The 14,573-nt window shown below is 45.9% G+C and overlaps 1 protein-coding gene across 7 annotated transcripts in view; it reads left to right on the top strand.

The window, feature by feature from the left end:
* Window positions 1–14,573, top strand: part of Adam12 (ADAM metallopeptidase domain 12) — a 338,938-nt gene that overhangs the window by 299,504 nt on the left and 24,861 nt on the right. For all 7 annotated transcript variants that reach the window (XM_087588420.1, XM_087588431.1, XM_087588406.1 and 4 more), the window contains 4 exon segments: window positions 6,448–6,556; window positions 6,664–6,862; window positions 9,770–9,847; window positions 13,207–13,315. In XM_087588420.1, coding sequence (XP_087444546.1) covers window positions 6,448–6,556; window positions 6,664–6,862; window positions 9,770–9,847; window positions 13,207–13,315 — 495 coding nt within the window.

Here is a 14,573-nt window from a genome sequence, read left to right as displayed (position 1 = left end):
TAAGTGTACTCTCAAGAGATGCTCACGCCTTTGGGACTTGTAGAAAGAAAGGTTCTGAGAGGACAGGACAATGGGTAAGATGTGGTGGAGAGAGGAGAGACAGCTTGGATTGGGATGGAGAGTGGCCAAATTGAAGTAATCTGAGAGAAACTGCCCTGCAGTAGTCATCTGGATGAGACAACAAGTGTTTCCAGCATCCAGGATGGGGTAGAGATCACCCAGGGGTGGCAGGGCCAAGGCAGGAAGTCCGGGTAGTTCTGTCTGTACAAAGCCGTGACTTGGACAGCAGCAGAGATTTCTCATCTTTCATTCATGGTTTGTTAAATATTTGCTGATATCCTGTTGGGTGGAAGATGCTGACTCAAGAGCCTGCTTGCGCCAGAGGAACACACTTCCTGTGGTCCCAGCATGCTTTGCTCAGGATGCAACTCCCTCAATGTCCCATCCTCTCTACCACTACTCCTAAGCCCTGCCCTGGGTGGATGTAGTCCCAGAGGCAGAGGTGACTTCCTGGGCTGGGCCCTAGCCAGCCAGATGTGCTGGACCGAGAGCATTATAGTGCTGTACCGGTTGGTTCAAATGAACTTTCCATGATTCGGGGAGGATGCATTTGCAGTGTCTCATCTTCCTACTTAGCAGCCAGAGCCCAGATCTGGACCATGTTGTGTAAGGGCCATTGAAGACCTCCAGGGAATAGGGTCACTCAGGATTCTAGAACTCCTTGAGTTGTTGCTTGGACAGCTATGCCCTTCACACCCAGTGACCTGTCCAAGTTGTTGAGTCACACTGAATTCTCTGGTTACATCTAGGATGTCTGTTACTCATGCTTCAGAACTGGCTACCCAAAGCTGACCGGATAAAGCTTTTCCTTCCAGCTAACTATTCCCTTTTTGAGATGGGCTTTTCTTGGTCCAGCATTAGATCTCAATAGAATACTCCTGCTTCCAAGTCTCCCTAAAAATAAAGCCATAGAAAATTCAAAACATGTGCCTGCAACTCCTCAGTGGCCCTGTGAAGAATTTTCAGAATACCTTCTGTGGGTTTGTTCACTTACTTGTTTTATAATCTAACTATTTTTATTGATAGTGTTGAAGATCTTCCTGCTAACTGGAACAGTTTTCTTTTTCTACCACATCTGTGTGTGTGTGTGCACATGCGAGTGTGTGTGCACACATACACACATGCACACTGGAGCACAAGTTGAGGACAGAAGATAACATCAAGTGTCACTCTCTACTTTATTTTCTGAGACAGTCTCTCATGAACCCAAACACTGGTTTAGCTAAAGCAAGAGCCAGGGAGTTCCAGCGACCTTCCTGTCTCTCTTTCCACTACTGGGATCTCTGGCATGTTCTGCGAGGCTTTTTACATGGGTGCTCGAGATCTGAACCCAGGTTCTCCTGCTTGCATTGCAAACACTTTACCCGCTGAGCTGTCTCCCTAGCCCAGCATCTCAAGATTCCACATGTTGGTTATCCCAGACATAAATGTTATCTGCATTGAGCTTCTTATCCCCAGTTCAGTCTTAATATTCTGGAAGACTCTTTACTCCTGCTAAAAGAGAGCTGGGATTTCTCTTCAGGCTACAGATTTTGCTTTCATCAGTGTTGTTTGCCAAACTCTCTGGCCTAGTGATGGTGAATGTTACTTGTCAGTTTACCTCATAGGTGTGTTACGTAATCGACATGTGCCAAGAGTCACTAGAGAGGTCCCCAAACATGTAATTATCAATATTATCACCCACCAGAATCTCTCATTTGATTTATGCTATGTCATCTGGCCAAGTAGGTTTTATGGGCTGATAAATATTCAGTGTTTATCTCCAAGGCTGGTTTAAATGAGCTTGTTTACTTGAAATCCACGGGGCCTTGTATGTACTGATCACCTACAGTAGCTGACAGTTACAGAGAGGAAGAAAAGATATTTTGCCAAGAGGTATATAGTTGAGGAATCAGGAGGATCTTGTCCCATTCTGTAAAAGGAAATGATAGAATTTGTTCATTTGGACTTCATTTCCTGACAAAGGCAAAGGCCAACTTGGAGAGAACAGAGGGGCAGATGCCATCTGCTTATGCCAATGCCTTTGTCTATGGATTTAGGTGACAGGAGTTGAGAGAGGGGAGAGCCAAGGAGCCTGAACTAGAGTGCTGTTTGCAGATGCTGATCAGCTGAAGGAGAGGGCCAGGATGAGTAAGCTTGGGGCTTCATTCAAAACGCCATCATCTTCAGTCCCTTTACAAAGGACATCATGACACTGAAAACTTCCAGACTCGGTGGCCAGTGTGAGCCTTAGCACTCGAAGCCAACACTTGCGATTAAAATGCCGAGCTGTGTCAAGACTCCCTCCAAGAGGCTGTTTTATCTCCTGCTAGTGTCTGAGCACTGAATGTTCTGTTAATAAAAACCCAAAGGCTTTAATGGATGTAGCACTGGAGCGATAAGGAAACTCTTGCCTTTCTGCCCTTGAGATAGATGTGCAATCTCTCACCTCCAGGAAGACACACAGCCCAGAACTTGAGCCCACAAGTCTGCCTCTGCAGTGTCTTGCAAGTGGACAGACAAGACCTGTGCTTTTCAAATTCTAGACCATTCTGCTTCAAAGAGAATTACCAGCTGGCAGCTGACATAGAGTAGCCTTGCAGAACACTAGCATGCCGTTGTCCTGATGGACTAGTGAGAGATTAAGAGCATCAGCTTGCAACTCAGTTTCCTTTTGTGCCTTTCCTTTGGCGATGAGTCCTTTGAAAGTCAAGCTGCATTCCATTTACGGTGGAATTCATTCCCTTGCTTCTGAGTTTTTATAACTTGGGCTTCATCTCTGAGTGAGCAGCAATTTATCCCAAAAGCAAAGCCTTGGTCTTTGTGTGACTTATGCAGGGTGGCACAGCGGCATTTCATTTGATGCCAAGGAACAAGAGAAAATCCACAGCTACAAACACAACTCTGAGATGTCTCCACAGATTGCAGAGTACAAATGGTGGCCTCTGGGAGCGTTAGAGACAGGAGGCTGCCCCAGCAGCCTTATGTTCATTTTTTCATGACTGCAATGCTATTGGTAGACAGTAGGCCAAAAAATAGAACAAAACAAAAAATATGATAAAATACATGATTCATGAGAGATAGAGGAAAAGAAGAAAGGATCGTGACCAGCCTCCATGGGGAGGGAGAAATGGAAGAACGTCCTGAGGGATCCGGCAGTCCTAGATCCATAAAACATACTGACTGATTTCGACCATGCACCCAGCATTGACCCTATCATATAACCTTGAGATAGACTGCTCTGGCCAGAAAAGGGTCTTAGCATCCATCCCTCTGGCATTGCATTGGAAAGTCTACAGACTCCAGGATATTTCCAGGCTATTATACCTGTCCATGTAAAATGGGCTTTCTATAAGAAAAATGTACTGTTCCTGGAAGCAGGAGTATAATAGAAATACTGGGCACTGCCATCAAACAATCTCATATCTTCTACACTGCAACCCATTGCTAATAAAGCAGAGTTCGCTTCAAATAATCAGGGGAAATCCCTCAGTATTGGCTCTCCAATATAAGGAAGTGACTCCATAGAAGGAAGAGGCTGGTGAGCTACACTGGGGGGGGGGGAGTGGGTAGGGTGCAGTTTTAAGAAGTGCCCATGAGCTCTATCTGGGAGCATATTGGTCCCAGAAAGTAACCCAGAACCCTGCATAGCATCAGCCTACAGCCTAAAATTGGAGATAGTCAAATGAGGAATGAAAATCGCACAGTTTCAACTGTGTATCATCGTAAGTTTGATTTAACTTCATCTTTAGCCTTGAAATACCTGTTTCTTGTGAGACGCATCTCCTCACAACCCAGAGACTCTACAGTAGGAAACACTAGGCGATTGGATGACGACCAGCATTTCCCACAGAGCTCTGCTCACTCCCTCCCTGCCTTCTGCCCCACCTCCCACCACCCAGTTAAAAGAGCAGCTTCAAGGTTGTCCATGGGAATGACCAGTCCAGGCTCCTGAAGGACAAAGAGGGTAAAACATCCCATCATGCTCTCCATGGATAGGAACACAGAAAGGATACAGGGTTGTGGCATAGATCCGGCCTGTGCCGCAGTCCGGCAGCTCTATCCTGTCTCCCAGTTTACAATGGCAGAAGAAGCCATGCCTTGCTCCCATCTACCCGGCAGTTCCCTTTTCTCATCATAAGCCATTGCTGTGCTCATGGACAGACATGTCCTGGCTATGCATGTATCAATAGCAAACTGTAACATAGAGTCTCCTGTTCTTCATCACCTCCTGGAAGAGACACAAAGTTACACTCAGGATGCTGAATAGTTCAAGGTGCTGGAGAGAACACTTTATTGGCCAAATTACAGGAAGCTTCTTACCTCAGAAACTGACATCTCTTTACAAATCACATTAGGGGGTGGGTAGCGTGTTTGTGTGCTTATATATACGTTTTTGTGCACACAAGCAAGATATCCAGTGTTATTCACAATCTTTGTTTTCTAAGACACACACTCCCTAAACCGAGAGTTTAACAGCTCAGCTAAGCTGACTAGCCAGCAAGCTCTAGGAATCCTCCTGCCTCTGCCTCCTTAGCACTGAGATCACAGGTGCATGTTACTGTGCCTGGCTTTGTACAGGGAGGTTGAAAATCTGAACTCTGTTCCTGAGAAGAATTTTAACAGCCCAACTATCTCTCCAGCCCCTCTCTCAAATTCATCTTTTGGGATTTTTTTTTCCTTTCCTTGGATAAGAAGAGTCAACACTATCTAGTGCCTCTCTGCAGTATCTCACAGTTGGAGGGAAATCCCCCTGAGTGTGCACAGACTCTCTGGGGGAGTTGCCCAGATGGCCACTATCTGAGAGAGAAGCGAGGAGCAGCTGGCATCATATTCAGTCAAGCGAGTCATCAGGAAAGGGTCAGTGGACACAGAACCAAGTGAAGGAGGTGAAGTCTGTGGTAGAAAAGGAAGATGCCGCAGAGGCCGAGTGCTTGTCTTTTTCTGCACCAGGGCATTGGTTCTGGCTTGGACTGGTGGACCTGAGCAAGGAGCTCCGGGAGGCCTATCTCAAATGCTTACAAGGCATAAAGAAAGGTGTAGTAGGGTGGCACAAATCCCAGCACATGTGAGGCAGGCCGGTGGATCTCTGTGAGTTCTAAAGTAGCCTGGTCTATATAGTGAGTTCCAGGACATCCAGATCTATATAGTGAGACCCTGTCTCAAAACAGAAGAAGCAGAAGGTCTGGAATGGGCCGGCTAGTACAGAGGTCAAGGCCAGGCACAGGCCCACTCCCATGGGAAGAGGGTGCAATGGTGAGTTGTGTGTGCTTTTGCTGTTGAATGAGGCAGCATTTTCTGCTAGTAGCTGATAAGGGTCCAGCACAGGTTAAGGAACAATGGGTGTGACTGAGAAGGGGGAAAGGAACCCTGGCCATGGACCAAGTCTGATTGGACCCTAGATTGCATTGTCACCTTGGAAGGCCAACAGAGACTCCCCATGGAGTTGGGAGCAGAGGACACAGGGCAGTTCTGGACTTTGGAAAGTCACGTCTTAGTCATTGAGAGTGCTGTGAAAGGAAGTATCCAAACCAGACGCTGATATGGAAGGGAAGGCAGGCCAAGACCACATAGCCAGGCATGGTTTGACCTGCCCTATTCTCCTGACCCCCTCACTGCTGCCAAAAGATACTGTTATGGCTGTTAAGTATAAAAGCCCTCTAAAGCTTTGGCTCTGCAGCCCTCAATCATGTCTTCTCTTTCCCTGCCAAGAAGATGTGTTTGTTAAAATGCCTACTTCTTGGCTCCACCACCACCACCACCACATCTCCTTGTATGCACAGTGACTATTGGGGATTACAAAGCTATGGCCTGTAGAGACAGAAATGACCATTCATTAAAGCCAGTGCTTACACTTGGACCTCTGTGGGACTGAAAACAAAGGATTTCTGCCTCCCTCTCCTCTCGCTCCCACCCCCCTCCACACACATACACATACATTAGTCATTACTACTCCTTGGAGCCTGCCTAGTTTGCCTTTTCTCACCGGAATTGTGTGGGATGTTGCTACAGAGAGTAGCTTCCCCTCATCTACAGCCAGCCAGCCAACTCCTTCCTGCTCTTGACCTGACCGGATTGCACAGCCAGGCTAATCTCTTGAGAGTTTGCACATACCTTGGGTCACACATCTAAGCCTACAACACAGAGGAATGAGTAGGCCTCTGAGTGGGGCTGAGAGAGAATGCCAGCTTTAGATCCCTCCGGGATTGCACTGGCCCACTTCTGAGCTGGCTGGGTACTTTGTGCTGCTAAACATAGAATACTCCTTCCACCCCCAGCCCCAGCCCCAGCCCCAGCCCCAGCCCCAGCCCCAGCCCCAGCCCCAGCCCCAGCCCAGCCCCAGCCTAGTGCTGTTTAGAAAAAATCAGAAGTAGTGACAAGGGAGGTGCCACTGTGCTTCTGTTCCAGGTGCTAAACCGGCTCCTGGCATCTGCTTTGAGAGAGTCAACTCTGCAGGAGATCCTTACGGCAACTGTGGCAAAGACTCCAAGAGCTCCTTCGTCAAGTGTGAACTGAGGTAGGAGGCCACACCCCCGGCCACAATGGCACCAAGCCTGCTCACATGGCGGTCACTGCTCCATACTGCTGCCCTTCTTCTGAGCTTGTCTATTCTTGCCCTTCCAGAGATGCCAAGTGTGGAAAAATCCAGTGTCAAGGTGGTGCCAGCCGACCCGTCATTGGTACCAATGCTGTTTCCATAGAAACAAATATCCCGCAGCAGGAAGGAGGCCGGATTCTGTGCCGGGGGACCCATGTGTACTTGGGTGACGACATGCCGGACCCAGGGCTTGTGCTTGCAGGAACCAAGTGTGCAGAGGGAAAAGTAAGAACCCCAGTTCCCACTTGCGTCTTAATGTAAGTCTGGAGCACAGCCCACTGCAAAATCCTGCTTAGGCACTAGGGGATGCGGTCAGCTGATCTTCCTAAAACTACTTGGAATTCGGACTCTGTGATCCAAATATTTGTACCTAGAAGAAAAAGTCAGTGAGGCTGAGGTCCCAGTCTGAACATTGAGGTGCAGATGTGGGGACAGTGTTGTTTTTACCCTGGGATTCAAGAGGGCTGTCTGCCAGTGAGTGACTTCCTAAAGAAACACAACTGTGGAGCCTCTTGCTCTGGGGACACACATGCCAGAGCTCAAGGGAGCTTGTTCTCACCTGGTCAAAATGGGAAGACAGATGCCTCTTCAGAGACTCTATAGAGAAAAGAGGGACAGAGGAAGGGATGGGATGAGCCGAGAGACAGGAGAATCCTTTGAGAGAACAGGGAAGAGGAAGGCTGAAATGACTTGAGAGTTAAAAGAAAGTTCAAAAATTTTAAAGAAACCAGAGTTTTTGTGTTCTACCACACTGGTTTATATGTGTGCATGTGTGAAGGTGTGTGTGGGGTGGGTGTGCATGGATATGTGTACACTTGTGTATAGATTCTGTGTGTGTGTGTAAGCATATGCACACAGTGTGTGTGTGTGTGCGTGTGTGTGTGTGTGTGTGTGTGTGTGTGTGTGTGTGTGTGTGCGCGCGCGCGCAGGGACTCTCCTGGGCCCCATGGACAATCTTAACTACATTCCTTTAAGCATTTCTTTCTTTCCTTCCTTTCTTTTGCCCCCGCTTTGAGACCGAGTCCTGTTCTCCTGCTTGCACAGCACATACTCCACAGACTGAGCTCCCTCTCCACTCTCTGTTTTGCTTTTGCTTGTCTTTTCATCAAATTTTCCATCAGATTAAATGATAGCAAATTAATTCAATGTTTCAAGGGAAAAAATGATAAACCATCTGGCATATTTAGGGCTCATTTTTCCCAGGATCATGAAGTCCCTCTCAGAGGTCATGGTGAAAAAAGGACAGAACCCAAGGTTTTCCTCACAAAACCCTGGAGGCAGAAATGCCCTCTACATGTGCCTCCCATGTGTCCTGAGCCACAGACACTCTTTCTTCTTTCTTAAAATTATTTTTCTTTTTCTTTTAATGTGTATGAGTGTTTTGCTTACATGTGTGTCTATGCACCACATACATGCCTGGTACCCCCAGAAGCCAGAAAAAGACATTAGGTCCCCAGGACTGAAGTTTTAGGCAGTTATAAACCACCACATGGGTGCTGGGAATCAAACGTGAGTCCTCTGGAAGAAGAGTGGAGCTCTTAAATGCTCAGCCACCATCTCTCCAGCCCCAGACACTTTGAGGAAGATTCCACATTCTTCTGATTCCTTTAAGCACATTAGTGTCTGCTCATGCCTTGACATTATAACAGCCATTTTGTATACTATGGTCTGAGAAGCCAGGCCTCTGTATTCAAATGCTGGAATCCCAAGAATGCTGCTGCATGTGCAGGTGTCTCTGACCTTGCTAATAGGATCAAGGCTACACAGGGCACTCCCAGAAGAATCCTTCTGTGTTCAGTGCTCTCCCTGAAGCTTCTTTTTCCTCACATGTATATAGGTGTGTGCCCTTGTGTGTGAAGATACATAAGTGTGCACATACATGTGGAGACCAGAGGACAGCCTTGGGTATGGTTCCTCCTGAGCCATCCACTTCTTTTTTCTTCTTTCAGACACTCCCACCTGTCTGAAACTTACCAAGTAGGCCAGACTGGCTGGACAGTGAGGCCCCAATGGATCTTCCTGTTTGCACTTCCCCAGCTGTAGGATCACAAACACACACAACCCTACTCCACTGTTTATGTGGGTTCTGAGGCTCTAACTCAGGCCCTCCTAATGGCAGGGCAAGCACTTCACTGACAGAATCATCTCCCCCTGGGATATCTTTATCAACAAAGATACACCAGTCTCACCCTTCCCTGACCTCTACTACTGCTTTCTCTGAAGGGTACTCACTCTGCCCTCTGTGAACTGTTGGGATGAGATGGCCACCTGCCCACAGGAAGGCTATACTTGATGAAACCACTCTGTATACTAAACTTTGAACTCTTCTTTCTTTCTCTCCACTAACCTATGAAGTTTCAAGAGAGAAAGATACTGAGTACTACTTAAGAGGCAGCCATTTTCAATTGGCCTAGGCCAGTCAGAAAATCTGAATGCAGCCTCTGTAGTGGCTGGATAAGCAGGACCCTGGGGAGCTTTCTGCTGATTCCTTGTGACAGCAGTGACCCAAAGCCCTGAATAAAATTTGTGAGAAAATCAGTTATAATTTCTCACTTCCACTAGAACTATCTTAAGTGGCATTAAATATAAAGAACTCAGTACTGTTCACATTGGACAAAGTGTTGAGTCTGACCCCAGGAGCTGTGTCTGTGCAAGCAATAGAAGTTATCCTGCTCCTTCCATGCTGTCTAAAATGAGAGCCTCCTCCAAGTTTTCCTTGCTTTCTCTTTCATGTCTATGTATGGAGGATGTGCAAATATGTGTATATGTTTGTGACCTGTGGAAGCCAGAGGTGAACTTTTGGTCTCCTTTGGTGATAGCCATCTTGTTTTTTAAGACAGGCTCTCTCACTAGAACCCAGGGTTCACTTAACTAGGTTAGGATGGCTAGCCAGCAAGCACCAGAGATCCACCTATCTCCATAAGTACACAGCACCACACTTGGGGTTTTGGATTTGGGGTCCTGTTTCGGTTTTGTTTTGTTTTGTTTTTTAACATTGGCTCTGGGGATTGAACTCAGGTCCTTAGGTTTGCACAGCAAATACATTATTAACTGAGCCACTCTAAGACCTCCTGCTTTGCCTGCGTGAGGGAGGGGAGCAGAGGTACTGAGTCTGTACTGTGTCTCTCACAGATCTGCCTCAATCGTCAATGTCAGAATATCAGTGTCTTCGGCGTTCATAAGTGTGCAATGCAGTGCCACGGCCGAGGGGTGAGTAGATCAGTTCCTTCTTCTCAGCCTGCCCACAGCCAGATAAGAGTTTTTATATTTTCTGATGTATTTATTTTATGTGCTTGAATATTTTGCCTACATGTATGTATTTGTGTGCCTGGTACCCACAGAAACCAGAGAGATGGTCAGATTCCCTGGAAATGGAATTAGGGATGATTGTGAGCTACCGTGTAGATGCTAGAAACCAAACCCAGGACCTGTGCAAGAGCATCAAGTGCTCTTAACCGACGAACCATCTCTCCAGACCCTGCTAGCCAGGCTTTCTTAAAACTACAGTAGTCAGTGAGTGCCTTCTCAATGTTCTCTTTCAGAGGTGTTAACTGTCTCTGACCTTTATGTAGCAGGAGAAATGTCACTTTCATTTAACAAAGAAAATCAGATTGAGAGGTAATTATCTTTTGAATTAACATTCTGCAATATAAAGAAAGAATTTTGTCATCTTCAAAGTAATTTCAGAGCTAACCTTGCCTCACAAAGGGCTCACATTAGCATTTCAAGCAGGGTTGTCCCTCTGGCTCCCAACAGCCCAAACTCAGCTCCACTGAGAAACTTACAAGAAGGATAAAAAGGAGGACTTCAGATCCACCACCACATGTTCTTGAATGCCCTTGCCATGGGTTTTGACTACCCCATGCTGCTGAGTTCAGAGAAGCTTTAGGGAAGAAGAAAAGGACTCTAATTGTTCGAAACATAATTTATTTTTCCTGATGCAGTTAATTTTTTTCCAATGGGATGATATTAATCTTGATTAGCCACACCAGTGGCTCATTTGTCCCCCGGAAGCCTTTTCTACAGAGACTGTGCTATAAATTGTATTTTTAGAATATCTAGACACTTGGGATTATGGGGGTCTTTGTAAAAGTTCCACGCTGTAACCATGATAGATAGCCAGACTGCCTCAGACAGGAGTGTTGATGTTGTATTCAGCTGACTCAGTATCAAATGGAATCTCTTCATGTCTTCATTGAATTATAGATTTCTTTCTAATGGCAATAGATGAACTAGCCAGGCCCATTTTTTTTAACTGATGAGGCCAATGTGGTAGTGAGGGTGTGTCCATAGTAACCTTGCTGGCCCAGAGAAAGTAGAACAGAGGCCTCTATCTCTCTGGTATCTATAGGTCTCTTATACATGTTGGCAAACTCTAAGGACCATATTTTCCAGAACAGCCAGCTATGACTTAGTGTAATAGTATTAATAGTATTAACTTTCTGAGATCTAGAGTCTCCTGGGAAATGAGCCTCTGAGGATGCCTGTGGAAGATTATCACTACTAGGTTAGTTGAGGTGGAAAGACCTCCCCACTGTGTCATTCCCTGGGCTGGAATCCTGAACCGTATCAAAAATAAAAGTGAGCTGAGCACAGCATTCATGGCTCCCAAATTCTTGACTATGAATGTGATGTGACTGCCTGTTTCAAACTAGTATCACCATGATTCCATATTATGATAGTCTTGGAACTGAGAGCCAAAATAAACTTTCTCCTTTACATTTCTTTTCTTTCAGAATAATTTATTACATCAGAAAAGAAGCTAAGACATTTTAATAACAAGTAGCTTGGCCCCAATACCCCTATGATGAGACCAGACTCACCACCAGTACTTCCAAGTATAGAATCTAGATAGGGGTTTCCTGCCTTAAGCTAAGACCACACCAGGCAGGGTGTGAGCCTCATGGATAGTTCGCCACGTATGCAGGATGCACCACCAACATTAAAGAGCTATATTTCCTACTTGCTCTTGACCACGGTATTGTGGACACACCATCCCTGCTACATGAGCCTGTCCTTGTCACTAAAACAAAAGAACTGGGTTAGTCCATCCCTTAAAACCTTTAGAAAGACATCTGTAACCTAGTGATCACAGGTGCTCTGTAAAAGACAGAGTCCTAATGAGTGGGAGTGTCCTAGAAAGTGCATCCCAGGTTTGGTTGAAACCACTGAACAAGTGATTGGATTCTTCACTTGAAGCCAGTGAGATCAGGGAGCCACCACAAACAAGACAACAGACTGTCAATGTCTTGTTTGCCTCCCAATATTCAGGCATATATTTGTCCCCAGTGTTTTTTTGCAAGGCCCTAGAGTCAGTTCACTAGTTCCACTGACTTCCATACAACGAACCACCCAGAAGTTCATCATCTGTGGCTTACAGCATGTAAGTGGAAGGCAGGTATACACACCACGTAGCCATCTGGGTCCTTGATGCGGGCAGCTCTCTCCATTCATCCTACACTGTCCTGCCCCTCCCTAGTTTCTCAGATGAGCCTTTATCTAAGGCTCCCAAAGCTCAGCCTACTTCCCATAAAACAAGACCTATACACTACTTTAACTCTGTTTGTAGAGTGTTCACCTAGCATGTACAAAGTCCCAAGTGTGATCCTATGTACCTCAGAAAGTGGGTGTGGTGGGACAGACCTAGAATCTCCCAGGACTCAGAAGGTAGATGCAGAAGAATCAGAAATTTGACATCATTCTTGCCCACATAGCTAGTTCAGGGCCAATCTTGGTTATATAAGACCCTGTCTCAAAAATTAAAATAAAAAAGAACATAATATATAAAATATACATATATATTTATAACTTATAATAAATATAAATATATTTATTTATATAAATATATTAAAATATAAGATAAAAAGGTGGTCTTCACACTCAAAGTCAGTTGGTTCATATCCAGTTGGGTGAGTTATGTAAACATCAATAGTGAGTCCAAGCAGAAGAACCACCATGGGTGACCCTTGTCAAGTAGGTTCCTGGGTCCCTCCATGGGAACTCTGGTCTCCCACTAGAGGGTGCATTATCCAGGAACAGCAAGGGCAAAGGAACCCTCTCCTGTCATCTTCTTCACAAGTAAGAATTCTACTGTCTTTGCCTATTATGTGTTGTGACTAGGAGGCACGTAATGGCCCCAGGGGGCTAAAAGAGTGGGCATTGGGGATAAGAGTAGGCTCACAGAAATATTAACAGACCCCTGTGAACTTCCTCAGTCATCAGAAAATCAGAAGCCCAGCAATAGGCTTATTTCCCTATCCCAGCCTACTAGAGTCCTCCCTGAATCTCTTGTCTGAAAGAGATAGGTCTGTGCCACAGTGGTCTGATTCTGGGTCCTTCCTTAACACAAAAAAAGCCAAATCCACAGCTTTCCAGGAGCTGGCTCCCATCAGCAGCTCCCAGCACAAGCAGGCTACTGCTCTGAGCTCTACCTGACTCACTGGTGGTGCTGTTTGGAGCTGATTCTCAAGGTCTATGTGTGTTGCTGAGGGGATCTATTAAAGTACCCTTGCCTTTGTGTGTCCTGACCCTGTCCCCTCTGGATGTTTTTCTCCATTTCTGCCCCAAAGGTATGTAATAACAGGAAGAACTGCCATTGTGAAGCCCACTGGGCTCCTCCCTTCTGTGACAAGTTTGGCTTTGGAGGAAGCACAGACAGTGGTCCCATCCGGCAAGCAGGTAAGTGTGGCCCCAGCATCCCAGAAAGTGGGTGCTGGGCTGCTGGGAGCTATGGCTACTGGGCAGGCTTCCCCACAATGAGACTCTGAGTGCCTCTGCCCTGGCCTGAGGTTTGCAGGTTCTAGATGTTATTGGCTTCCCCAGCATTCCTTTTCCTTTGGTCCTGGGTCCTGTTCAATGCAGCTGAGGTATTGAGTTAGCCATTTTCTCTCCCTGTGACACTTTTCTCCATGGTGAACTGCCAAATGTGTATGAATGTCACTGTCTTTTCAAAGGACTTTGCAAAGGGTAGCTCTTGTGTGTTGCCACTTCAGTGCACTTTAAAACTCTGATCAGAGGAGTGATAGCATAGGGGAGGGGAACAAGCAAGAACAACAGCAAAAATATGGCAGCTACCTCTTAATAAAGAAGATGGTTACCACCACTGGGCTAAGGGTGGTAACATCAGTAAAGTGTTTGCCATTTGACTGTGCATCCGTAGAACCCACACAAGAAGTTAAGCATGGTGGTACACACTTGTAATCCCAGAACTAGGGAAGGAAGAGAGAAGATCCCCGGGACTTGCTGGCTAACTAATGTAGCCAAATTGGGGATCTCTAAGTTCAGTGAGAGATGCTGTCTCCAAAATAAGGTGGAAGATAGCTGATGTCGGCCTCTCCCTTCCACACGCACCCACACGTGTAGACACACACCACACAGGAGAGAGAACAGTCAGAGCAATTGTTGGGTTCATAGCTGTTTGCATTGAGCAGTTGGTTATGGGCAGATAGGATGCTAATTAGTGTGCACTCTGCCATCTGCTCTTTACGTAGTTCTAAAAACAGACCTTTTTTTAAATTAAAATATAATTACATCATTTTCCTCCTTCCTTTTCCTTCTTTCAACTCTTCCCAGGGATCGTTTACCCCACTCACTCTCAAATCACGTCCTTTATTTAAAAAAAGAGTTAGTTATACATAGAGAGAGGGGGAGGGCAAAGAGAGAACGATATGTGTGTGTGTGTGTGTGTGTGTGTGTGTGTATATATATATATATATATATATATATATATATATATATATATATATATATATGAATGATTTCAGGGCTGTCCACTTGGTATTAGCTACTCAATTAGGGGCTCATTCCTGTGGAGGACTGACTTTCCCACTGCCAGCATTCCTTATTTGTAGTTCTTCATCTAGGGCTGGGGCCCTGTGAAATTTCACCCTTTCACATCAGCGTGTGGATTGGTATCATCTTCGTCTTGCCTCACTGT

Source organism: Rattus norvegicus, chromosome 1 (genome assembly GCF_021556685.1).
Source record: "Rattus norvegicus strain SHRSP/BbbUtx chromosome 1, alternate assembly SHRSP_T2T, whole genome shotgun sequence".
Lineage (NCBI taxonomy): Eukaryota > Metazoa > Chordata > Mammalia > Rodentia > Muridae > Rattus > Rattus norvegicus.
Note: the sequence above shows the minus strand (reverse complement) of the source record. Positions and strands in the feature narration are given on the sequence as shown.